The 25,538-nt window shown below is 39.6% G+C and overlaps 1 protein-coding gene across 3 annotated transcripts in view; it reads right to left on the bottom strand.

The window, feature by feature from the left end:
* Positions 1–1,534: 1,534 nt before the first annotated feature.
* WIF1 (WNT inhibitory factor 1) overlaps positions 1,535–25,538 on the bottom strand; it is a 64,191-nt gene continuing 40,187 nt past the window's right edge. For 2 of the 3 annotated variants that reach the window (XM_042470767.1, XM_042470765.1), the window contains exons 3-10: positions 18,815–18,923; positions 10,409–10,549; positions 8,849–8,944; positions 7,333–7,428; positions 6,071–6,166; positions 4,758–4,853; positions 4,474–4,569; positions 1,535–2,334 (exon numbers count right to left, since the gene is read on the bottom strand). In XM_042470767.1, the coding sequence (XP_042326701.1) occupies positions 2,210–2,334; positions 4,474–4,569; positions 4,758–4,853; positions 6,071–6,166; positions 7,333–7,428; positions 8,849–8,944; positions 10,409–10,549; positions 18,815–18,923 (855 nt within the window). In that variant the 3' untranslated portion in view covers positions 1,535–2,209. The remainder of the gene's footprint in view (positions 2,335–4,473; positions 4,570–4,757; positions 4,854–6,070; positions 6,167–7,332; positions 7,429–8,848; positions 8,945–10,408; positions 10,550–18,814; positions 18,924–25,538) is intronic. The other variant, XM_042470766.1, reaches the window with a different exon arrangement.

The following is a 25,538-nucleotide window of genomic DNA, read 5'->3' as shown; positions in this document are numbered from 1 at the left end:
AGCTAGAGCTCCATATGAGCTGCAGTTGCCAAGTCTAACGTGTAGGCCTAACGCATTTGCTTCTATTCTGTTCTGTATTTTTTTATTGAGAGCTTTAAGATTTGCATCCAAATACTGTAGTACAGGGGTCAGCACCCTCCAGCCCGCGGGCGGATGCGGCCATGAGAAGCCTGGCCGCTGGCCCCCGACGGCTCTTGCCGTCGCTGCTGCCGCCGCAGTCACCCGTCGCAGCTTTTCGCCGCTCTGGGCGCCGCCATTTTGGGCGAAAAAATGGCGGCGCCCATAGCGGCCTCTGGGGCTATGGGTGCCGCCATTTTGCCGCCCAAAATGGTGGCGCCCAGAGCGGCCGCCGCGGCAGCGGCAGCAACGGCGGTGGGCCTCTAGGAGGCCCGCTACCGTCTCTGGGACCCTCCAGGCGGGCTCCCAGGGCGGCAGGGGCCTCTGCAGGGCCCGCTGCCGCCCTTGGGCCCTGCAGGGGGCTCCCAGGGCGCGGGGGCCTCTGCAGGGCCTGCTGCCGTCTCTGGGGCCCTGCAGGAGGGCTCCCAGGGTGGCAGGGGGCCTCTGGGAGGCCCGCTCGCCGTCGCTGGGACCCTCCAGGCGGGCTCCCAGGGCGGCAGGGGGCCTCTGCGGGCCAGCTGCCGTCTCTGGGGCCCTGCAGGAGGGTTCCCAGGGCGTCAGGGGGCCTCTGCGGGGCCCACTGCCGTCTCTGGGGCCCTCCGGCGGGCTCCCATGGCGGCTGGGGGCCTCTGGAAGGCCGGTGCCGTCACTGGGGCCCTCCAGGGGGTCCTCCAGCACTGGCAGGCCCCCCCCAGCTTTTTTGCTGGTCTCTGACGGGGCCTAGGGCCCCGTCAGGGCCAGCAAAAATGGGGAGGCCTGACCCCCGGAGGGTGAAAGCTCGCCCCCGGCTGCGGCCCCGCCCCTGGAGGGTGGAAGCTCCACCCCCGACACGTGGCCCCACCCCAGAGGGTGAAGCTCCACCCCTGGCACATGGCCCGCCCCAGAGGGTTGAAGCTCCACCCCCTAGCTTCGGCCCCCCGTCGCCTGAGGGACAGCAACCCGGCCCCCGGCTCAAAAGGTTGCCTACCCCTGCTGTAGTACAACTAAGCTGTACAGGCAAGTCTTGTAATCAAATCCTGTGTTGGCACCTCATTAGATAGTTGTAATTTTGGGAATAGATGGTTGGAACTTTGGGGACAGTGTAAATCTGTTTGATAGAATGTGTAAGTGTTTTTATTGTTAAAAATATATATTGGGACTTACTGTGGTTGCATTTGGAAAACTCAATTATCACTGGCAACACAGAAGCCAGAGAACTCAGCTGTGTGGTGCCTAAATGCAGCTCGGTCCCCACTCAACCCTGGCACCATCCAGCTGTCTTTGTGCAGCTGGGAAAAAAGCAGTAGTCTTTATTTTTTTTTACCCCCAGAGTACATATGCTGGTGGAAATTTATGTGTTCAATAGGCTCTGAACCGTAATGTAGGCTGTCACTACATCTTAATACAAAACAACAAAAGAAGCGTCTTATTACACATGTAATGATCAGTATAAAAATGTTTATTACAAAGAGCTGTTTTGTGTACAATATATTATATTGCTATAAGCCAATGCAAAGACTAAGTTCATACTTCGTACCTCTACTTTGTTTCCAATATATTATATTGTTTCAACACCACAACCACATTGTATTTAATACAGAGCATTGCGCAAACATGGAGATTGATTTTAAATTAGAAAACTTTTGTTTTATTAAACAAAACAGGTAAAACTCCATCATGCCAAAGTTAAAATTAAATGTTCTACTTGTTTAAACTATCTAGGCACAACCAAAAGGGTGGGCGTGAGGAATGGTGTGTTCCAGACCAGCATTTTTAAACTCTCCATTTTTTGATTTGCCAATTTATTCTGAGGAATTTCTGAAGAGGAAAGACATTTTAATTCAATGAAGAACTGAAATATAGTACAAAAAAGAAACTGTTCAATAGCATTGGAAACAAGAAGCCTATATAACTGAAGAAGCCTATATAACTGTGCTAGAGAAGTAAAACTTAAAAGGAATAGTAAATATCAGCTCAGTGGTTTATAATGAAGCTAGTAAAATTCAGGCCAGTAATCTTAAAATGTAATGAACAGCATTTGAACATTCAACACATGAAAGGTTAATGAAGGCTATGAACTTTGTGTAACATAAAACGTTTCAGATGTGGCAGTTCACCAGATATAATTGGATTCAGCGGGCTCTTGCCTCTCCTCAGCCTTCTTAGGTGAAGGTGTGTGCTGCTGCCTGTGCTTGGTGCCTGCTGGCCTCAAGGCATTGACAAGGTTGGCTCCATACCCTGAAAAAAAAAATCCAGTTCAAGAATAAAAAAAAAACAACAACAGAAGCAGGCCTTATGTCTTCACTGTTAATATTTCACACTAAATGGCATTCTGACTCTGAAGGTAGCAAGCTTCAGTAGATGTCACACTAAATGTGGTGACACATTACAAACAGACTCCATTGTTGTGGTAGTCATAGTTCTGTTTTGCCCAGAGTTTATAAATACCTAGCTATATGCAATTGCTCCCTTTCCTCCATAACAAACATTACAATCCTAACTTTGTGGCCACAATCCTGTACAGTTCAGTGTTGTGTAGTAGTTCTTCAGGCTGAACAATTCTACAGCAGACCTACCAGAGAGTTGCTGAAGCCCTTCTTCCATGGCCATTCCATTCCTAGAGGACAGTGAGGGAAGGATTGGAAAAGCATCTAAATATGTCCCTATAGCCAGACATAAAATGATTATTTCCTCTGCTGAGGTTCACTGTGGTCCTCTGTAGGTCCCAGTAGATGGAGACATAGCCAGATACTTTACAGGCCTCCCCTGATTTCCACCAGGCATGGAATAGCTGTGTGTGCATGTGTGTGTGTGTGTGTGAGACAACTCAATGAATCTATGGTGGTCCAGAAGCAGGGGATAATGGGGTGGGTTTTGGTGGCTGACACAAAGTCAAAAAAGGAAATGCTTACCTGTGTATTGACCAAAAAGACATACACAGGGATAAAGTTGACTTATACCTGCATATGCCACTAACAGGATGTCAACTAATATGTGATAACACCACCCCTTTAAGGTACAATGGGCCCTTGTGATCATCTGGGGTTTGGTTCCAGGACCCCCTATGGGTACCAAAATCAGTATATGAAATGGAGTCCCTTATTTAAAATAGAAAAATCAGGGTTTACTTTTAGAAGTGTGTCTGTGTTTAATATTTCCAAGCCATGGGTAGTTGAAGCTATGGATAAAGAATCTGTGGATATGGAGGGCTGAGTGTATAACTGTAACTATCTGAGCTATTATATAGTTACAGGAGTGTGGATTCTAAATAGTGGAGGAGGAATGTTAACATGGCTCTTGTGGTCTCTTCCAACTATATGATTCTAAGTGTTGACTCATATTTGTGCCTTGCATTCTGCTGCACTCAGGCAATGACAAGGAGGATACCAGGAAAGTGAGTTTTGCACCAGAGCCCAGCATGCCATAGTTTCCAGATTTTTTTTTAAAAAGTAACTAAAATCAAACAGGAAAGTAAAGTGTTACTTTTAAAACAAACATTGCACTGCTAACTGCAACTAGCTATTTCTGGCAAAGCCTTGAAACCATAAATCTAACTAAGTTTTGTAAAAACAACTTTCCAAGTTCATACTTTGCTGCATGCAACCCCCTTCCCTGCAACAAAACAAAACAGAAAATATCAAATATGCAGTGGAAACTGCCCATTCTTATTTTATTAGTTGTGACTGTAGTGTATTATTTCAACTCTACATCACTTTCAGGAACATAGTGGGCAAAAAAGCAATGTATTTATTTGTAAATACTACAAAATATCAACAGTAACAATGATGAAGATGACAATGATGACAATGATGTCATATTGGCTTGGGCTCAGGTTATTTGAAGGACTGTATCTGCCTGAATGAGCCCATTAAGATTCTTTTAATTTGTAAGCCACTTTGTGTCCCAAATTTGGGGTGAAAGAGGGATATAAATATAACAATAAATATAATTTTAATAAATTATATAAATTTATAAATACATTTTATAATAAATAAATATATAGTTAAATTTATAAATCATCATCATCATCATTTAGGAGTCTTTAAATAAGTCCTTCAGATAGGGAATAGATTACAACCTGTGACACTGTATTAGTACTACAAGTTGAACTGGGAACCTCATTTGCATAGCTGCAATGGTTGCTTTTGCAGCTGCCCCCACATCTGCCAGTTTTGGAAAAGCACCACTGCTCAAGATCATTGCCTAGAAAGCAAATGACTGGAGTGGGAGACTTGGGCAGGAGCCTCATGTACAATGGGTCCTGCTTAGCCATGTTGTGCCTATGCACCTAAAGCATGGTAGTAACTTTGGTTATTAGGATTTCAGCTAACAAGTGGAAGGGGATGTTACTGTACCTATGTTACCATTATCACTTACTTTTATTGCAGTGTCTTCCATGCCAGTCTTCTTGACACTGGCATGTGTTGGGTTCAATACAAGTCCCATATAATCCACAAGATGGTTCACAGACCGCTGTAATAGAATATCGACCATTCATATAACAAACTACTGTCTTTCTATTGAAGGGTCTTTCACATGTATACATAGAAACCATGTCACTATCTAGATGACATAATTTTAGTGTGCATGAAAAAAAAAACAACGAATCTTTACAGAATTTTTCAGAAAAAAAGATGAAGTAAATTCAGTACAGTACTCACGTTTTGAACAGAGATCTCCTTGGTAGCCTTTAGAGCACTTGCATTTGTTTTTACCAGTACATTTACCTCCATTTCTACATGGCAGATGGCACTTGCCTAGAAAAGAAGATAACAATACCTTTAATGCCTTCAGTATGAGCTGGCTGAAGACATGACTTGACCAGTATGGTCAATAAACCCTGACTCACGACATAGAATAAGTCAGACTACATTGACTGCATGCTGACTTGAAGATGGTTTATTTGAAATGAAATCCAATATAAGCAGTCTATGCATAGAATAGTATATATAGTGGACTGCTGTTCAGTAGAACAAAATGTGCAAATGTTTACATTGAGAAACATAAAAATCTTTGGGCACGGCTCAAGTAGGTATTTGGATCCCAGACAAGGGTTCTGTGGGGCTAACTGCACATACTGTAGACAATGCAAATATGTGCAACTGAACTCTGAAGAAAAACTCATTTGGAATGGAATTTAACCCTTCTCAACACATAACTTCTTTGCTTCAGTTCATCTCCCAGTAGTATTTACTGGCTCTTTTATGTTTTTGCTTATAAGAAGGATGGGGACTTTGTTTTTGGCCTACAACTCCCATCAGGCCTAACCAACATAGCCATGGTGGAGGATAATGGAAGTTATAGTTCAAAATCATCTGTAGAGTCACAGTTGCCCACCCCTTGCTTATAACATGCAATAAGCTTATACATGTAGGTGTAGCTATGTACCTGGGACTTGAACTTAGTGAGATTTATTTTTGAGGAAATACATACAGCATTGCACTGTTAGAATATCACTCTCTTGCCTTTGTATTTATATGGAAGGGCCTGACTAAATTATTTTTGGCCAGCTGACATCAAACAGTGCACTGTCATTTGTCTTGATCTGAATCGTTATTATCTAGTTCATATGGGCAAATCACAGATGCTCACCTATATTGCAGAGATGAGGAAAGTGTGAACCTCTAAATATTGTGGGACTACAAATCCCACTGACCCTCTCCATCAGCTATGACAGCTAGGACTGATGGGAGCTGCAGTCCGACAAAATTTGAGGGACCACAGACATGCCACATTCTGTTTTACAGGATTCTCCACAGTGATCTTTTAATACATAATGACATCTCCTTACTCTCTTGACCTATGACTTCTGCATCGTTAGTGAATATACAAAGAGTAAAATTTGCCCCTGTGCAGGTCTTCTGATGCCCAAGGCTCATTATGGCCAGGTGTCCATCTTTTGAGGGAGGTATTTTAGGAATCGCAAATAAAACTATTTTTGGCTTAATGTAGAAAACATAAAATTGGGACTCACTAATTTCACACTGATCCCCTTCAAGTCCTGCAGGACAAATGCATTTTCCTGGATAAAAACATGTTCCTCCATTGAAGCAGGTAGTAGTGCAGTTTGCTAGGGGAGTTTACAAACCAAACATTAAAATGGATAGATGTAACATATCAAAATAACACATAACTTCGATAAAGCAACAACATTTGGGGTCATTTCAAAAGTCAATTAAGCCAAAGGTCTCTGAAAAGTAAATATCCTGACTTAAAATTCCCTGCTGTCTCAAATATGCATTGAAATGTCCAGATTTCCTTTGCCTGTAAAAAAGGAGCGTAATTTCTATGGAAATGAACATAGAAGCCATTGAGGGTATGTGCTCAACAGAATTGCAGCAATGACAGTAGATATCAAGTTTCAGGGTTGACTTATTTAATAGTGAATGTGTGTTCACCCACTGCTACTCTAATTGGAAATTCACTTAATGCAAATGGAAAATGTCCCAGAATCCTTGGGTTATCTTCCAGTTCAATTTTTGCTGACAGTCAACTAGGCTACACTGTTCTCAACTTGTTGCTTCTTCTTCAAAATGTAAGTGCATCTGATAAAAATGATGACAGAGAATGAAGAAGTGCAATCCTATTTAAATTCTGGGCCAATGTATAATGGTAGAATCACATTTCTTTCTATGTACCCATTCAGTTTCCATAAAACCCAAGAAATTAGGCTATGAAAACAATAAAAAATGTTTACAGAAAAATGGAGTCAAATTATTCTTCCTTCTGCACTTTCTTCCACTCATAACATTGTTCTAGGCACTATTTTTTGTTACCAGCTAGAAACAAGAGTAACGAAGGGATAAAAGTGCTGAGGGGAAATAACACATAGAAGAGGAAGATTCAGAGTCCTTTTCCTACATGCCCTTCTTCCAGTGAAGCATAACCTGCATCTATATATGTGTACAAAATGGCGTCTGATTGACGTCTTATCATACTTTACAGCGCTCTATAAATACCTAAGAATGAATTACCACTGCAGTTGTATCAGTTTGATTCCACTTTAATTTGTCTTGACACCAATCTTATCAAATCCTGGGACTTGACGTTTGGTGAGGAATTTGGAGTTCTCCATTAGAGAGCTCTAGCACACTCCCCTGAACTGTACTTCTGACAATACTAAGTACACCACCAAACTACAAATCCCAGGGTTTCTTAGGGTGGGTTCATGACAGTTAAAGTTGTATCAAACTGCTGGTGGATATTGGCACTGGGCAGCAATCCTTTTCAGCATACCTTTATCACAGTTGATGCCATAGAAACCAGGGGGACAGATACACAATCCAGGCATAACACAGAGCCCACCATTCATGCAGTGTGGTGTACAAAGAGCTGAAAAAAGAAATCAAGGGTGAAAACAACATCACACTGAGACATTGGCATGAATTCAGACATTGATACACTAGGGCCTGCACAGTTATTGCATAAGGTACCTTTTTATCTTGCAACTGATATAACTTCACTATTTCTTCTACAAACAGAGGCTATGTCTCTAAATTTATCTAGTGGGATGACTAAATGCTTGACCCTCAATCTTTGTTTCCAAATCAAGTCTCTCCATATTGAATATCACCCTATAGCAGAAATAAACAATACATTTGTTCACTGTTCGGTCTTTAGAACTAGATGCATGACAAGACCCACACTTTCAGTGAATGAGTAAGAGGAGAGTGGGATTGCATCAGAGAATGGAAATGTTACTTTTCTTGGCTACAGTTCCCAATTTTCCCCAACCAATATGGTTGCTGGGCCATAGATACATGGACTGTATTCAAAGTCTGCCATTTTGTAGACTTTGAATACAGTCCATATGTGTGTGTGTGTGTGTGTGTGTGTGTGTGTGTGTGTGTATATATATATATATATATATATATATATATTCTTTCCAGGATGCAGAGGTTGCTCATGTTGTCTTCCAGAACTCTTGTTCACAAAAGCATAAAACATGCAAGTCATTTGCATCCATGGATAGAACAAAGATAAATCGGGTCTATTTTGGCCCTAATCTGCATATGCTCTGGTGAGGAATGGCTGAAGTACAACTTCAGTGTAGCCTTCTCTCACTTGATCCTCTCCAGATACATCCAACTATAAGATCTATCATAACTAGCCACTATTTCTGGCAGGAAATCAATACATCTAGAAGGTGCCATGTTGTGTAAGGCTATTCAAATGTATCACCAATTAGCAACATTTGGAAAAAAAGATTTCTTAATCCCAATTTCCTCTGTATCCCCACTCAGCAAAATAGGGACAGAGATCAGAAAATAAGGATCACTCCTGGTAAATAAGGCCCACTGGAGAGTATGCAATGATACCATTAGTTCTCATTGATACAGGCTGTTCCTCTGCACAGATGGTGTCTTTATTTTATGATCAAAATGGAATATTCCCCTTAATAACAACAGCCAAGTGAAATAATTGTGGTGCTACGTTTTACAGCTAGTGTTCATTAGCAATACTATTCTACTTAATGTTTTGCCAGATGGACTCTCATGCAGTTGTTGGTCAATTCTATTCCATTCCTTTAAACCCTTCAGCAGAGACTTCTTTATCTTTTTGTATAAACAATCTATGTTTTCTTAGAAGCCACAGCTCATAAAATATTTTTCTTATGTGTTTAGATTTAATTTTTGGAAGCCTCCTAGCCACATCTGAAAACCTCTACAAAACAATACTTTGAAATACAGTCATTGCCAGGCTGTGTATAAATAAAGTGCATACAATTATTGTAGAAGCCTTTTTTGATTACCTTTTTCACAGTGAGGACCATAAAATCCATCTGGACATTCGCAGACATGCCTTTCATTACAAAAGCCTCCATTTCTGCATCCTCCAGGACATTCAGCTTCAAAGAAGATAATAATACAGATTAAATGAATTGCATGTGTTGTGAATAATTTGGTCCTTCTTGGAGTAAAAGCATCAGATTTTGTAGATGATATAACAGGAAAAGAGAGCAAATCCTATTGCCCAAATGACTTACATTTTGGGAGCACATAACACTAACTGAAATGTTCAATAAAATATATATGGAAAGCCTGCAATCACATATGTGGATGTTAACTAAAAGGAAAGTGAAGGAGATGGAAAACAATAAACCTGACTCTTATTGGTAATCCCAGTTGTTCAATGGTGAGTCTACACTTCTACAGATCCCACTGATTCAATGGTTCTACTTTAGTTTGGACTATCAATGGGAATCGGGCCAAAGCACCCTGTGGCACTGAAAGAATTAACACATTTAACACAAGTACTAATCAGGGCTGACCCTGCTTAGCTTTCAAAATCAGATGGGATCTGGTGTCTTCTACAACTCTCTCTCTCTCTTTCTCTCTCTCTCTCGCTCTCTCTCTCTCTCTCTATATATATATATATATACACACACACACACACAAGCTTGCTATAAAACCCTCATTTCATAGTTTTATTTTACTCTGTTAGAATTAACTCAGTACAGAGATTTAGGCTTAAACGTAAATAGAGATGCAGCCAGGATGACTGCTTGTCTTGATACTGATTAAGAAGCTGGGGGGGTGGGTGGGAATTAAACCTCTGCCAAACCTGTAAGCATCATTCTGTAGCTTCTTAATAAAATATTCCTTTAAAGTATATAATTCCCACAGCTCACAGCTAGGAATAAAGAAACACTACCATCTTGGTGAAGAACTTGAAGGCCCATCAGGTGCTAAAACAACAACATGAACAATGGACCCAGGTACATTTGAGGCAGTGTCAGAGTTTCATTTGAAGGGATTTGAGAATGCTTTCTTCAATTTTATTTATTTATTTTTTGGTTACTGCATCCTATTTAATCTATCTGTCATCGATAAAGTTATACCATATATGTAGAGAGATGTTGCAGCACCTTTGAGACTAATGAAACAAAGTAGCATGAGCTTCCATAGACTTCCTCAGGTATACTCTCGGTTGGCTTAGTCTCAGTCCAGTCTCTCTTTTGAATCTAAACTGAGCAGGGCCTGAGTGGATCAGGCTATCTAGAACAATATACCCCATCAACACTTTCAATCAATCAGAAGGACATGGTAAAAGTAAAGGAAAAAGAAACCTCTTAAGGGTGAAGGAGATAAAATTCAACTACTTCCTTTCTTCCTTCTGCTCTACAGGAATGAGCTCAGCAGAGTTTTGGATTAACATGGTTTCCCCACTTTCAGATCTTGCTCTCAGATATCTGCAGGACTGCTTTGCTAAATTGCTTCAGGACTCATATATATGATCTGCTGCTGATATGTCTGAAATGTGAGGACTAGGCCAAGATAAACAAATCTCTCTTTAGGTAAGTTTTGCTTACCTTGTTGACATGTTTTAAAGAAGATGGCATTTTGTGGTGTTTGGAGTATGATATTGCCTTCTGAATTCATGATAATTATTGTAACTTCAAATGCAGCCACACCGTCTTGTTTTCCAAGGCAGGGAAATCCAACCTGAACAACTTTAAAAAAATGAACAACAGGAGAGAGAGTTTACATTTTTCCCAATACTGTGTTAGGGATGTAAAAATAATCTCAACAATTATATGTGAAGGAAAACCATACCAACTATAATCTATTAGTAACTAAAGAAAAACAAGGTATGTGCACAAAAAGCAGGTGCTTTTATGACTAATTATTCCATACTCATTCATAAATCTCACACCCTCCAGATATGTTGGACTACAACTGTTTCAATTATACCAAATATGGAGTTACAACACTTGTAGTCCAACACATCTGGAGGACACCAGGGTTAAAGAAGGATAATGCATATAATATATAAAAATATGCTTTAAGGACTAAATTCTCTTATCCTATGAAGAGTTTAGCATAGTATATATATTTGTTGACATCACTGTATGAGAGAGCCTTTAAAAACAAGAGAACATGCTGCCTGGAGCATATAAAAAAAATCTATCAAGCTCAACATCCTATTTCGAACAGAGGTCAGCCAGGAAGTAGACAAGTACAGTATGAAGGAGATACCTTTTTTGTTCTTAGCATCTGCTGTTCAGCAGTCACTCCCTCCAAACATGGAAGCTATCAGAATATCTATTGACAAATGCAGCATACACTAGCCTGGCCAACACTGGGAAAAACAAGATCCATGTCCTTTATCTGTGGTAGTGGCCATGTGAGCTGTCATGTCGAAGCAGAGCAATTGCACCTCCTGGTTCTTTATTTTATTTGCCTTTCTCCCAAAATGGGATCTTCCCACTGTAAACCTCTTCAATGGCCTCTCTTCCACCCTTTCCCCTTTTTAAATTCTGTTTCTGGTGAGGTCTAGGGTTTGATTTTTTAACTTTATTGTAACTTGATGTATTTTATTGTTGTAACCCGCACAGATTCTTCGTGATTGGGCGGGCTAGAAATAAATCTTTATTATTATTATTATTATTATTATTATTATTATTATTATTATTATTATTATTATTACCTGCTCCTTCCAGGCCACCTTGCCTTCCAGTGCTGTGACAAAGGTAAGGTTGCTAAGTGTCTCTTATTATAAGATATGCCTCATATTTGAGGAATAAAAACAAGACTCTGTGATATACAACATTAACCACAATTCACCAAAAATAACCACATTAACATTGGTAATGCAATGTTAGATTCCCCAAGCTATTTCCTTAGCATCTTGGGTCCCACTCCAGGAGAAATACTACTACTACTACTACTACTACTAATACAAATATATTTATATCCCGCCCAATCACATGAAATCCGGGCGGGTTACAACAATAGATGAGTACAATATAATACAACACAATTCAAACTATATCAAAATAATACATTACAAATAAATAAAGGTCATAATTATCCCTCTCTGTCCACAAGCTGGAACAACAGGCCCCTCAAAGCTGTCAGCTTGACTCAGTCTGAGGATGGACTGGAATCTGGTGTTGCCTGGTGTAGCAGGGTTTGCTCTTCATTAGTTAAAGGGTAAAGATGCTTCCACTCCACCTGAATGTCATTCCCTTTTTCATGGAATGCATATGCTGTGGTTTTTATCGTTATATTTAAATGATTTTATACTGTTTTAAATTGTGGTGTTTTAATACAATATTTTATTTAATTGTGTATTTTCTTTTGTAACATTAACTTTTTCATTGTATCTTATTTTAACCTTCCTTGGGTCTCACATATGAGAAAAGTGGGTTATAAATTAATTACAAGTGACTCTGGGCAAGTCACACACACTCCCAGTCTCAAAAAATCTCATGATAAGTTTATCTTAATGACTGGAAATGATTTGAAGGCACACAACAACAATGACAACAACCAACCAACCAGACAGACACTGGGGATGGGAAAGGTGAGGAACAATGATAAATGTGCAGAATTATTTACACCAGTAGCCACTCGCATTTTGAGAGAACCAAAACAATCACAAGAGTCCATATAATAATACTAACAACAACACCTTTTTTATTTCTTACCCATCTCTCCCCAAGACTCACGGCAGAGTACAATATAGATTAAAATACAATTATTAAAAGCCATAGGTCATGGGAAGAAGGGGAACTCTCCCAGTAATTAATATAAATTGCTGTAATAGTTTTAACATGACCCAGTACAGTATACATTCAAAAAGAAAGAAAGAAAAGAAACAGGAGTGCATATATCTGTCTTGATTATAAATGTGTAATATAGCTAGAGGATAGGTTTTCACATAGGTAAAAATAAACATTACATTTTTCTCAATATATACCTTGCTGCAGATTGTGCTTTGAAGGAACATTTTCCTACAACATTGCTAAAACTAATGTTCTGGTTTTGGTTTGTATGCTGCCCTGAGATCCCATGTTAAAGGCCAGGATATAATTTTAAATCCATAAATAAATGGGAGACAACCTGAGAATGTTATGGCCTAAATCCAGTTATTTGTCCCAGTTAAAATAGATCCATATTGCTTGTCACTGATCATAGCAATAAATGTCCACTGACTGTAAATTGACCCAGTGAATCAACAGAAACTTGGTAAGTCAAAATTTATGACAAGTTCACCTCCTGAGGAAGGAGGGATGAAAAGGGGAGGGAGGGAGGAAGGAACACCAACAGCTTAAGATATGCAGATGAAATCATATTACTAGCAGAAAGTAACAAAGGCTTGGAATGACTACTGATTAACATTAAGGAAGAAAGTGCAAAAGCAGGGTTACTGTTGAATATTGAGTAGATAAAAATAATAGCCAGTGCATAAATGTAACTTTAAAGTTGGTAATGAAGACACTGAATTAAAGATGGCCTAAATACCCAAAAGGCACCAGATCCCATCTGATCTTGGAAACTAAGCAGAATCAGTCCTATTAGTACTTGGATGGGAGACTGTCAACTAATGCCAGGTGCTGTAAACTGTATTACATAGGAAGGAACTGGCAAAACCAACTCTGAGTATTACTTGCCTAAGAAAATCTAATTAAATTAATGAGGGTTGCCATAAATCTTTTGGAATTCTGGGATTTGTAGTTTAGTGAGGCGCATGAGTTCTCTGGCTGAGAATTCTAAATACCTCTCTCTAAACTGTAAATCCCAAGATTTCATAGGATGTTGCCATAGCAGTTAAAATGGAATATAGTGCTATAAAAGTGTAATTTGATATGCATCAGAATCTCTTGGAGCTCTCTCAAGGGTTGGCATAAGTCAAAGCCAACTTGACAGCAATGACAACAAAACATATAAACTAGGTGTTTCTATTATAACAAATATATTTTAGCACAAACCAGGTGTGTTAAGTGATAGCAGCAGCCTTCTTCTTCTTTTTACTTCTTAACTAAAGTAACAAAATGTTGGGGGGAAAGACTTTAGACACAGATATAACCAAATTGGTTATGTATTATAAACACAACCAATGGAGATGCCTTCTTGTTTCAATACAGCCTTTAAAAAAAACTACAAAGAGTCACTGAAAAACAGTAAATCTAGAGTATTTTAATGAGGAGAAAGCCCTGGTAACCCACAGCCTTTGAATGCTGTTCTGTGGTTGTTTCATCTGATGACTGCTTAAGATTAAGAGTGACACTTATCTGCTTTCTTTATGACTAGTTTCTAATTTGTCCTTTTAATACCTTCATCTGTTACTCAGTTTACCCTTCTTAGAGCATATGACATTTTAGTAAATAAATAAATAAATCTACTAATAAACATATTTCTAGGGAAAAATCAATCTGCTTTTGGTGATCAGCATCTCAGTGTTATCACAAAAAATAGATTATAATACAAAATACAAACAGACATCATTACAGATGCTTTCTGTATCAGTTCTGTATCTGTTTCTTTGGCTCAAGTGACAATGGACCAATGTAGCCTTAACCATCAAAACATTTTATGTTAATTTCTTCCTCACAGTCTTTAGCACGGATTTTGTTTTCATTCACAGAAAAAAAAAATTACCCAATTAGCTGTATTATAGCAGGAAGGATAAATAATTCCAAAGATTCTTATATGAAATGTGTCGTTTTGATGTGCACACATACATATCCTGCTAACATAATGAATACCACTAGATCTCATATGTATTAACTTAACTGTGAGCACCTTATGCATTACACAGACACACACATTTGTATGCCTGCACATGTTCGCCATATGGAAATGGTGGAATGGAAATTTCCATATAGGAATCTCAATAGAAGTCTTGGAACTCAGTCACCAGAGTCACCCTACTTTCATTCAGCTCAGACCCCCCAAAATGATCCTGTGCAGGGCTCCTTGAAACATGCCCCGTTTCCACAATATTGGAACAGAGCTTGTAAAAATAAATTGTAAGTAAAAGTAAACGGCAACTCTCAAAATCCCCTACCCAATATGGGAGACTCTGGGAATTTAGTCCAACAAAGTAACATTTCCACCTTGTAAACTGGAAGACAGTCCAGATTCTGGACTTCAGTCCTCCAAAATGACCAGCTGGTCAACAACAGCATATGTGTAATGAGAGGTCTAGTCAGCATGTCTTGCCTTATTGCCACATGTCCTGCCAGATTTGTATGGAAGTTAAAGCATGTTAATTTCACTTAGGCAATCCCAAAGTTTGCCATTCCTTCCTTCATTATTTTCAGGCATAGGACAAAAAAGTGTATTGACAATGAAAATTCAACAACTTTCATGGTTACTGAGTTATCAGATCATCTGACACAAAAGTTTCTGTACAACACACAATGCAACAACCTTTTTTTATGCATGCTGTTCAAAAAGCATGCAATTTACATGAGGAATAACCACTGTGTATATTGTCTAACAGCTGCAACAACAGGTAATGACTTGCATGTGTAAAGCAGCTATCACAGACCTGAGACAGATTCTGTCAATAGACGTTCATAGACTCTCACATTTGTTCAAGAAACAAAGATTTTCAAAGGAGGCTGTTCCCATTTTTAACTTAAGAGTCAACTGAGCAAGAAAATTTTAAGTGACTCTGTGTTTAGTCAGCCATCATAGTGACTTCCCCCAACCCAGATCTCTCCAAATCATTTGGAATAGATTTCCCAACAGCACTGAACATTGGCCATGCTGATGAGACCAAAGGGAGTTACAGTCCAAAATACCTGGAGGACCTCAGGCTGGGAAAGGCTGTTTTATAGTATGGTCACAAATGGCAAACCTCTGACAGTTCTATATGGCAGCTTAGATTCACTATGTGGAGTGCTCCAAATGGGCTGTAGCCATGATAGAGTTGCCATAAGTCAGAAATGACTTGACTAACAAATGAACAGTATACATCATGGCACATGACAATAGCCCTATGTGGAACCATTTCTAGAAGTCTTCCAATGTGGCGACATTTATGGAAAAAAATATCTTTGTCTACTCCTATCATTTTTTGATCTGCATATAGTTAAGTGTTGAACAGGCTTTATCCACTTGAAGTTCACTCTCAGCTCTCTTCTTGACCCTGAGAAGTAACAGTGAGACCAGTCCCTACCATTAGGCACAATGACTCATGCAGCACATGGCATCCACACACCCACAGGGCTTCCTGCTACAGCTGCATCCTGCAGAATCTGGAGCTAAAGCATCCCTAACAGATGGCCATCCAGCCTCCGCTGAAGGACTGTCTACTGCCTTCAAAAGAGCACAGCTGCTTTTGCTGGCAGAGCAAATAATGTTTAAGTCATATTTTACTGATGCACTTAACTGTATTTTTGTAAAGAGTTTGTGGTTGTAAACTGTTTTCTGTTTTTAAATGAAAAGCTGTATAGCAGTATTCATAAATAAATAAATAACAATCACTTTAATCAATATTTCAGTCTATAATGCCTTCAAATTCTTTTTCCTGCCATTGCCGTAAATGAGAGGAGGTGCAGGTGTTGTCCAGAAATGCTGCACTCACAAAGGGACCGACGGACATAAATGGCAAGACCGCAAATCGGGAGGGATAACTGTAATTTCTGCAGGTGGCTTTGCTATTGGTGGGTGTGCCCGCTACTGTTAACATTTGTATGCTTTGGAATGATTTTTTACTGTTTATAAACCATGGTTTTAATGCAATGATTTTAAAATTGTTTTTACATTTTTATTGTCAGGTTTTAACCAATTCTGTGAACCATCTTGGGCTCAACACAAGGAGAAAAAGTAGCATATAAATCTAATAAATAAACAACAACAAAAAATAAACAAAAAGTAGTATTACTCCTCTGCCCCTGCTTTGTCAGATTTCTATTCCTTTGGTACATTGGACCATCACAGGCAATCAGAAAAACAAACAAAGGGCACATGCACTGATTCAAAACACAAAAAGGATCCCAAACTAAGTGATGGCCCCTTGTCACAAACTTTTTCAAGTGGAAGGAAACACACCAATTAAACTATTAAGCCTTAACCATTATTCCAAATCTTTAACTCTGAATACTGGTTGAACAGACAGACTCTTCTTTTTAAATATGACCTTCAGAATAATGTCCTGTGTGTCTCCCCTGCTCGTGTTTTCATCTATTTCTGCTACACTAGAATCTGGAGTAACAGTAACATAAATTTTAGTTATGTCTCAGTCTTTTCAGAAATGTATTTGCTTTTTACTTATATTTAAAAACACAAACAAAAATGAAACATACTTATTTGTATTTTCTCACATCTATGAATTCTTTCAAGTTCTTTCCCACTTAATAATTATGCCATTCATCATTACTTTTATCATCCACAAACCCAATTTTCAATCTAATACATCATTGACAACATTTTTACCTACTTGTTGGAAATTACATTACCAGTTATTATTTGGCTTCTACTTTGGAGATGCTGGAGACTGAAAATAGTAATACCTTGGTGAGGATTGTGAGTGAAAAGCATGTTTTACAGTTTTATATTTTATGTATTCCCCTTTGGACCCGCTCCTGCTAGACTGTATCCATTAGCAAGACTAACACAGTTGCCCTGAATAGCAAAAATATATAAAAGATGCTATTCATTAGATATTTTAGAGGTGAACTTATGCTAAGCTTGATCATACATTATTTCTACAGAATCAACATTCAATGTTATGCAGAACTTTTCCTTGCACATAACAGTACAGTTTACAATCAGAACCTAGGAAAGTTATTTTTGGACAACTCTCCAGAAAGTAACCTTTCACAGCTTCTCTGTTTGCAATATAGCATTTTTTCCTTAATTGCTAATTAAATCTTATAATGGTAGAAGGGAATCTCTGGCCTACAGAACAAATGGAAATCACCAATCCTCCCTATTCACCCTGCTGGCGTTTCCTCTGATCCTGGTCATTTCTCTTTGGCTGAACCTTCATGCTGTGCTGTGAAAAATGAATGCCTTTTTGTGAGCCCATGATATGGGATGCAACAAGCTGGAAGACAGCAATGTCGTAACTTCTTCTGACTTGCAGTCTCCTAAAAAGAGTGGAAAAAGAGAGCTAGAGAGAGGAAATAAATGAGAATGAGAAAGAAGGATTGTTAGACAAGAGAGGAGAGAAGGGGATATAGGCTGTATCTATACTGCAGAATTAAAGCAGTTTGAGACCATTGTCATGGCTCCATCCTGTGGAATCCTGAGATTTGTAGTTTGGTCTGTCAGAGAGCTTTGGTGCCTCACCAAACTACAAATCCCATTATTCTGTAGGATAGAGTCATCACAGTTAGAGTGGCGTTAAACTGCTTTAATTCTGCAATGTGGAAATATCCATAGGTAGAGTAGTAGGAAGAAGTTTGAGAACAGAAGGTGAGAAAGAGAAGGGAGAGACAGAGAGAGAGAGAGAGAGAGAGAGAGAGGAAAAACAGGATAGATAAAAGCTGATAGAAAGAGAATTAGAGGGATGGGAGAAAGAAAAGAGTGAAATAGAAGAAATAAAGAACACCAGACAAAGAAAGGCAGAGAAAGAATGTGAGAAAGCATGACCTAGAGAGTGGGGGGGGGGGGGGGGTAGGCTACATCCACAATGCAGAAATAATCCAGTTTAGCACCACTTTAATTGCAGTTAGAAATTTTGGGGATTGTAATTTGTTGTGCCACCAGAGCATTGCATTGAGCCATGGCAGTTAAAGTGGTGTCAAACCAGATAACTTCTGCAGTGCAGATGCAGCCTAAGAGAGACAGGGAATATGACCTTGGCTGCACTTACTTGCATTTCTGGCTACGTCTCTGAGTAGAAACAACATGCCCCTAGAAGATGATGAACAAGAGAATGTGGTTGGGTTGCCTCGAGGCCTCAGTTTCTTTCCCTAGCCTTGCTGTATATGTACAACATGACTGGCCAATAGATATATGTGGATGTCACAAACCTGATGCATGGTGTGGTACCATTCCAAGCAGAGGGATGTTTACAGTTGGGTCTGCCATTATGCCTTTATCTAACGACCGTAAAGACAGGAACTCATAGAAATATTCAGCCTGTAAGAAAATCAATGTGCAACAGACATTATAGTAACTGTGACTAAACATGCCGCCAGCATAGAACATTTTAGTCAATTCTCTTTTGTACTTTTTTTTTTGTTTTAATATTTCCTCTTCTTTGTGATGCCTAACTCATTCTAAAACCCTTCAACTTTTCAGCACATGGAAAGGAATTGACATTTTGCTAAATGGATGCAGAAAATTCCTCTCACTTGAAAGAGATATAAAGCAAACAGGATCAGAAATAGGTTACAGTTTAAAAGGCAGTGGATTTTAATAAAGGAAATAAACCCATTCTATGTAATACGGAGTAGTGCTTTTAAAATCAGCTGTATAGTTTTACTTTAGGAACATTTGCTTTTGAAATAAAATAATGCATTCAGTCAAACAATTGTTTTCTCTCTGTACAGACCTTACAAAGACATGGCAACAGTGCTATGGCTGTACTGTCTGTTTTTCATTGCTTTGCTTTGATGTTTTAATTATATTGAAAACCAGGTTATAATGGTTTTTCTGATTAAAACAACATGTTCCTAGTAATATGAAAGTAATATGAAAACAACAATTGGCGAGTCAGTCAAATAGCTCCCCACTTGTCTTTTCCGTCCCAGTGCTATCCGTTGTATAATTGTACTTTACCATTTTGGAATGTAGCTAGTACTACTAATATAGATTACAAGAATGTCACCATAAGTTTAAGAACAAACCAGCTGCAGTGAAATGGGCATAACAGGTGAGCTGGTCAAATAATAACGTTCCCTTCACTGTGAAAGAGCTAAGGAAAGAGCACACGTTCCTTGTTTTCTACATTAATACAAACAAATACAAATATGCACACCAATATGCAGAGCTAGAAGGAAGTCAATGGAGCAGAAACATATTGCTACCCTCTAAAGAAGTTCAGTACACCCTTGTGTAAGAAGCTATTTAACATATTGGTCCTGTCCAGTTTTTCATGGTCTCTGTCATTTATATATCAGCTGGGCAATGTGTACTTTCAGCTGAGGCATGTTGCTACTGCCATTTACTGTTTTACTGGGGCAGTTAAAATGGAGCATTTTATAGACACATAGAAAATAATCCTGAGATAAAGTTGAGAATTAATTAATGTGTCCTTCCTGATATAACAAACAAATAAACTGACTCAGGCTTCCCCAACCTGGCACACTCCAGATAAGCTAGGCTATGATCGTCTATCAGAAGTAGCTGTGCTGGATGGGAATGATGGGAGCTGTTGTCTAACACATCTTCAGGACACTGGGTGATTGTTTGCATGGGCCAAATAAAACATCTTCGCCTTGACCTTTCAGTGACGATGAAGAGCCCAACCTCTGGGTTTGGTGCAAATTGACCAGACAATGTCTGGCCATTTCAGCACCAAATCCACTGTATACCCCACTTAAAACATTTTTTTTTAAATTTCCTTTTGCTCCAAAGCACTCTATTACAGTACGCTGGTTCTCCAGTCTCAGTGTCATAAAGGCATTAGAAACATTTTGCTTAGATTGCCTTGACAGGTTTTTCTGTTATGTACTTTCAAGTGGAAGAGTGTATGAAAAAAAACCCTTTTCCTGCTGAGAAAAATGCAATTTTCTTCTAAAGAAATAAGAATATTTGAACATTACAGCCTCATGATGAGGCAGTGCATCTTGTTAAAGTCCATGATGTTAACACAGTATGTAATGTTAAAATAACTTGGTAATATTACTTTTATTGTTATTATTTATTATTTATGGTATTTATACCCCTCCCTTCAGCCCTAAAGGCTATCAGAGCGGCTTACAATTGTTATTTTTAATTAGATGGTTCCCTGCCCTCAGGCTTACAATCTAAAAGACATGACACAAAAGGAGAAGGGAATGGTGGTGGGAAAGGGGATGAGGTCCAGTGGTTATTCTCTCCCTCTGAGGCTTGGACCAAGGCAGATGGACTGGAGGGAGGGCTCGTCTTCTTCAGGCTAGCCCTAGTGGAGCTGGACCTGCCTGTTCACTCCCTCGCAGGCCAAAGGATGACAGCTATAATGGAGGGAGGGCTCTCTTCCTTCAGGCTAGCCCTGTTGGAGCTGGGCCTGCCTGTTCACTCCCTCACAGGCCGAAGGATGAAAGTTATCATGGAGGGAGGGCTCTTCTTCTTCAGGCTAGCCCTGGTGGACTAGGGTCCCATCTCCAAGATATCTCTTTATGTATATGCAAATATTCCAAACTCTGAAATCTTGGGGCTGATGTAGATGAAGGAGGGCTTGGCCCCTGCGGCCCCCGAAGCACCTGCTGGAGGAGGAGAAAGGCTTCCCTGGTGAGGACGGCATCGGCGGTGGCATCAGTAGCTCCTCCCAGGAGGACTCCGCAGCTTCTTCTTCGTCTTCCTCCTCTTCCTCTTCCGCTTATTACACATTGTGTATGTATGTGCTCCGAAGTTGCCTAACAATTCCATAGGGTTTTCTTGGGAAGGAATACTCACAGGTGGTTTTGCAATTGCCTTCTTCTAAAATATAGCCTACAGCACCTGGTATTCATTGGTGGTCTCTCATCCAATTGCTAACCAGAGCTGTCCTTACTTAACAGCCAAGATCTGACAGGATCTGATGCCTTTAGGATATTACAGAATCTGAAATATTAGTTTTCTTTAGTTTTATTTATATATCCTTTTTCTCTTCTAGGAAAAATAATTACAGCATGAACCAGTTGCAAGATTAAAGAGAACTGGCCTTCAAAACAGAATAAAAAAACATCTTTAGAATCAATTGTAAAACACTTTTTCAAGCGAAATCATGTTTAATTAAGGATGTATAGTGAAAGATTTTCATCTGTCAGTGATAGAAGCTTACATGATGTGATGAGAGAGGAGTTCACAGCCTATGGGAAATATAATCGACCTCTTTGAATTATAGGAAGCATGAATAGAACACACAGGCTCACTTTGGCCATGCTTCAAAACTGGTGAGCCTTTGTTCTCAAGGCTCAGAAGACAGCTTTGAAGTTTGGGATACAACCCCTCTAACACACCATTACCAAAGTACAAGCTTTTGATTATGACTTCTCATGAAAGTATAATCAATAACTTACAAAAGTGAAATGTGTGGCTAGAAGCAACGGTTTTTGTAACTGGACCTTTATTCATACCATATATTTTTCAGCCAGCTTTGGTTTGCACTCCTGTATGATAAATCATTTCCCTCAAAATGTAAACTCTCTTTAAAGCAATGATATTTCAATAGCTACTGTAAGACATAAACTTAACCAGGCCTCAAAAGGAGGTTTGCATCATATCCTTTTGGCATGAAATATACTTGTTGGAGTTATGGAATAAGTAAAGTAAGGGGGAGGGGGTCTACAAAGACTATAGACATTAATTCTTAAGAAACAAAAGGGGGGGGGGGCTATCAATTTGCAACCTACATGTCACTATTAGGAGCACATTAGAATACTTCGATGAAAACTCAGTGATCCTACCCAGGTAAGATCTTTCTCACTAATTTTGTTTGGTGAAAACCAGCAACATCATCAGCAAAATATGCATGTTTCCTTTTATGCTCGGAACACATACAAAGTGATTTAAATGGTTTGCCCTGGATAACGATATGGAAAACTTGTGAAAAGAACTGAGAAAGAAAATTTCACTGTAGATCAAGAGTGCATAACTGTTTTGAATCCAAAGACTGCAACCAATGTGAGTACATGCAAGGTCAACAGCAAGGAAAGCAAAATGGAACTGATCCAAACAGCAATTGTTGGGGGGGGGGCATTGTTGGCAGCAGTAGGGGACAAAACTGGCAGCAGCAGCAATATAATCCATGATAGGACTTAAATGTAAGAGAAACAGTGAATTGACAGGAGCATGGATCCCTGGCAAGAACAGCAGGGGACTGGGTGAATGGGACAAAGAGGCTGAATTTTACATGTTGCAATGTACTTTATGCAATGTACTTTTTTGAAGATCAAAGCCAAAGTACCTCTTTCAGTCTAAGAGGTGAATTCAATTTCAGAAAGGTTCTTGGGGGGATGTGTCACATTCTAGTGGTTGGGTGGGACCAAAGTAGCAAAAGGCAGAACCACAAGTTCTAGTACAAGGCTCTTCCTGCCGCTAACAGATCCCCTGGAGAATGTATTTTAGAATGTATGAAAATACATTTTTAATGTGTTAAATCTATCCAAAATCTGGAACATGACAGTGCCATGGGAAGTGGGCACAGCCACCTGGGGAAAGCCATTGGACTGGGATCCGAAGAGGGCTGGCTTCAGGCCCCAGATTCACCCTCATCACTGTAATAAAGGCTATGATCATGGTGAAAGCCACTGCAGGTTCTGTGTGAAAGACATACATAGCTCAAATTGAGCACTCCTTAACCACTTGTACGCAACGTATCATGAACATGTAAGCAGGTGGCATGGGACCATTAGGCAGAATTTGTGTGTGTGTGTGTATTCATATATATTCATATGAATGGGAAGTCCAATGTGATTGCGGATGGCTCAGATATACCCATATTCAACTTCCCCTTCTGTTCTGTGTATGTAACTCATGCTCCGCCTTAGTTTAATGGCTCTTCATTCTGGTGGTGCTTGTGGTTCTGAGTAAGTATCAGGGAGAGGAGTGGGGCTGGGAGGAAAGATGTGAGAATTCTTGGCACAAAGGCACTATGGCCATAGTAGACTGGAGGGTGCCTTATATGGGAAAATGTTTCCCCACTTCTTACCAAACTGTTCTTTTCATAGCAACCCTTTTTGTGTGTTTTCCCATAACAGAATTGCAGTGAAGAGGACAGTGTATCTAAGCTTGCTGGCCCTGGCCTATACCCTCATCAGAATGTGTCATTTAGAAATCTACAGACAACTTTGTCAAACCTTCTGCCCAATACATGGACAGAAGGTGGATAGGGCCGCAAGGATGAAATTGTATGATCAGAACATGTTAGTACAATCAGTAATGTAGTTAATTGTAATGAGCTACAGTGCCTCCACTCTGATAATAATGGTGTAGTGAAGTCAAATTTCAACAATAAGTGAAAACTGGTGAGATTCTAGGCCTGAAACAGATGGGCCAAAAGGACCATGGTGGGACCATGCCGGCACCATTCGCATGCATCCAGCCCTGATCTAGGCCACTGCGGCGGTCCTGAACCAGGCCATGGGAAGGAGCTGATTCTTTACGTTCCTTTTTGGCCCAATTCATCAGCAATGGTGCAGCGTTGGCGTGGTTTCTGGCTGTGTTTGGGGCATATGTCATCTGAATGCTACACCCCAAATGCGGCCAGAATCCGCATCATTTGGCCTGTATGTTTTGGGCCACAGATCGGCTATTTAGTTAGGTGTACTAAGTAGCATCTCCTGGCCTGATCCCACCCCACCCCCCACACACCATTCTTTACTGGATAGTAGCCACTGTAAGCAACAGAGGTCTGTTCTCCTGTCTATCAGGATGCAGCAGACTTGTGTTTCCACTTTCTTCCCATGAGAAATCTCTGGTATGACAATCAGAAGCAGGATCCCTGTTGCAATTCGTCCTTGCGCCAGAAATTGCTGCCAGGAGGTGGATGGAAATGTTAGTCTGCTGAGCCCCAATCAACAGGAGAATGGACTTCCATCTATAGCAGTGGCTGCTTCAAATAAGGCAAAATTGGGGGATTTTTACAGTCTCTCTGCCACAATTGTGAACATGTAGGGATCATAAATACAAATTAGTTACGGATGTATAACTCTAGGTTACACATTCATAAATGAAATTATGAATTCCAGCCCATGTTACTTGTCAGTGTAACAAACAACATTTTCTGCTTACTTTTAAATGGCATTAAAGGAATTAATGAAAAGGCAATATAGTGAGGCATGATAATGCAGTAAAAACAAGGGGATTGTTTTTGGAGTACTACAATGTGTTATGAGAACATTTTACTTTAAAAATAGTATTCTAAATTCTGAGTATGACTTTATAATCCATATTCATTTAAGATAGCATACTATCCTTGTTTTAATATGTCTGCATCCATCTTCTTCTCTAAAGGATTATGCATGTCTTGATTTCTCAATAGCTATAAACTGCTCGAGTGCTAAGGACTCTTTCATGAAGAGCTCAGGCCTAGGCTATCTGAAGGACTGTATTCTCTCAGAAGAACATGAGCACTGAAATCTTCAGGAAAAGCCCTTCTCTTCACCTCACCCTCTTCACAAGCCCTTCTATTGAGCGATATGAGAGGGTTCCCCCCCCCCGTTTTTAATATATATGTTTTAAATTGCTCTTAATCCTATTGTCATTTGCCATCAAGTCTGCTTCAGCTTATGGCAAATAAACCCTGGTCATCTATGCTCCTGCTTCAGTTTTCCATACTCAGGGCTATGGATTCCTTTATTGAATTAATCTGTCTGTAATGTGGTCTTCCTTGTTTCCTAGTTTCAGTTATACTGTGCATTATCATTTTTTCCAATGAATCCTGTCATTTCATGATTTGACCACAGTATGATAGCCTCAGTTTAGTCACATTGGTTTCTAGTGAGAAATCCTATTGATAGTATAATTTTAGTTTCACTTCTTGCATGTATTTACTAATCATTCTTTTTATCTGTTTTATATTTTGTAATCTGTCTTGAGTCCCAGTTCTGAGGAAATGGTGGGGATATC

This window comes from Sceloporus undulatus, chromosome 5, assembly GCF_019175285.1.
Source record: "Sceloporus undulatus isolate JIND9_A2432 ecotype Alabama chromosome 5, SceUnd_v1.1, whole genome shotgun sequence".
NCBI classification, from domain to species: domain Eukaryota; kingdom Metazoa; phylum Chordata; class Lepidosauria; order Squamata; family Phrynosomatidae; genus Sceloporus; species Sceloporus undulatus.
The sequence above is the reverse complement of the archived record's forward strand: the minus strand, read 5'-3'. Positions and strand labels throughout refer to the sequence as shown.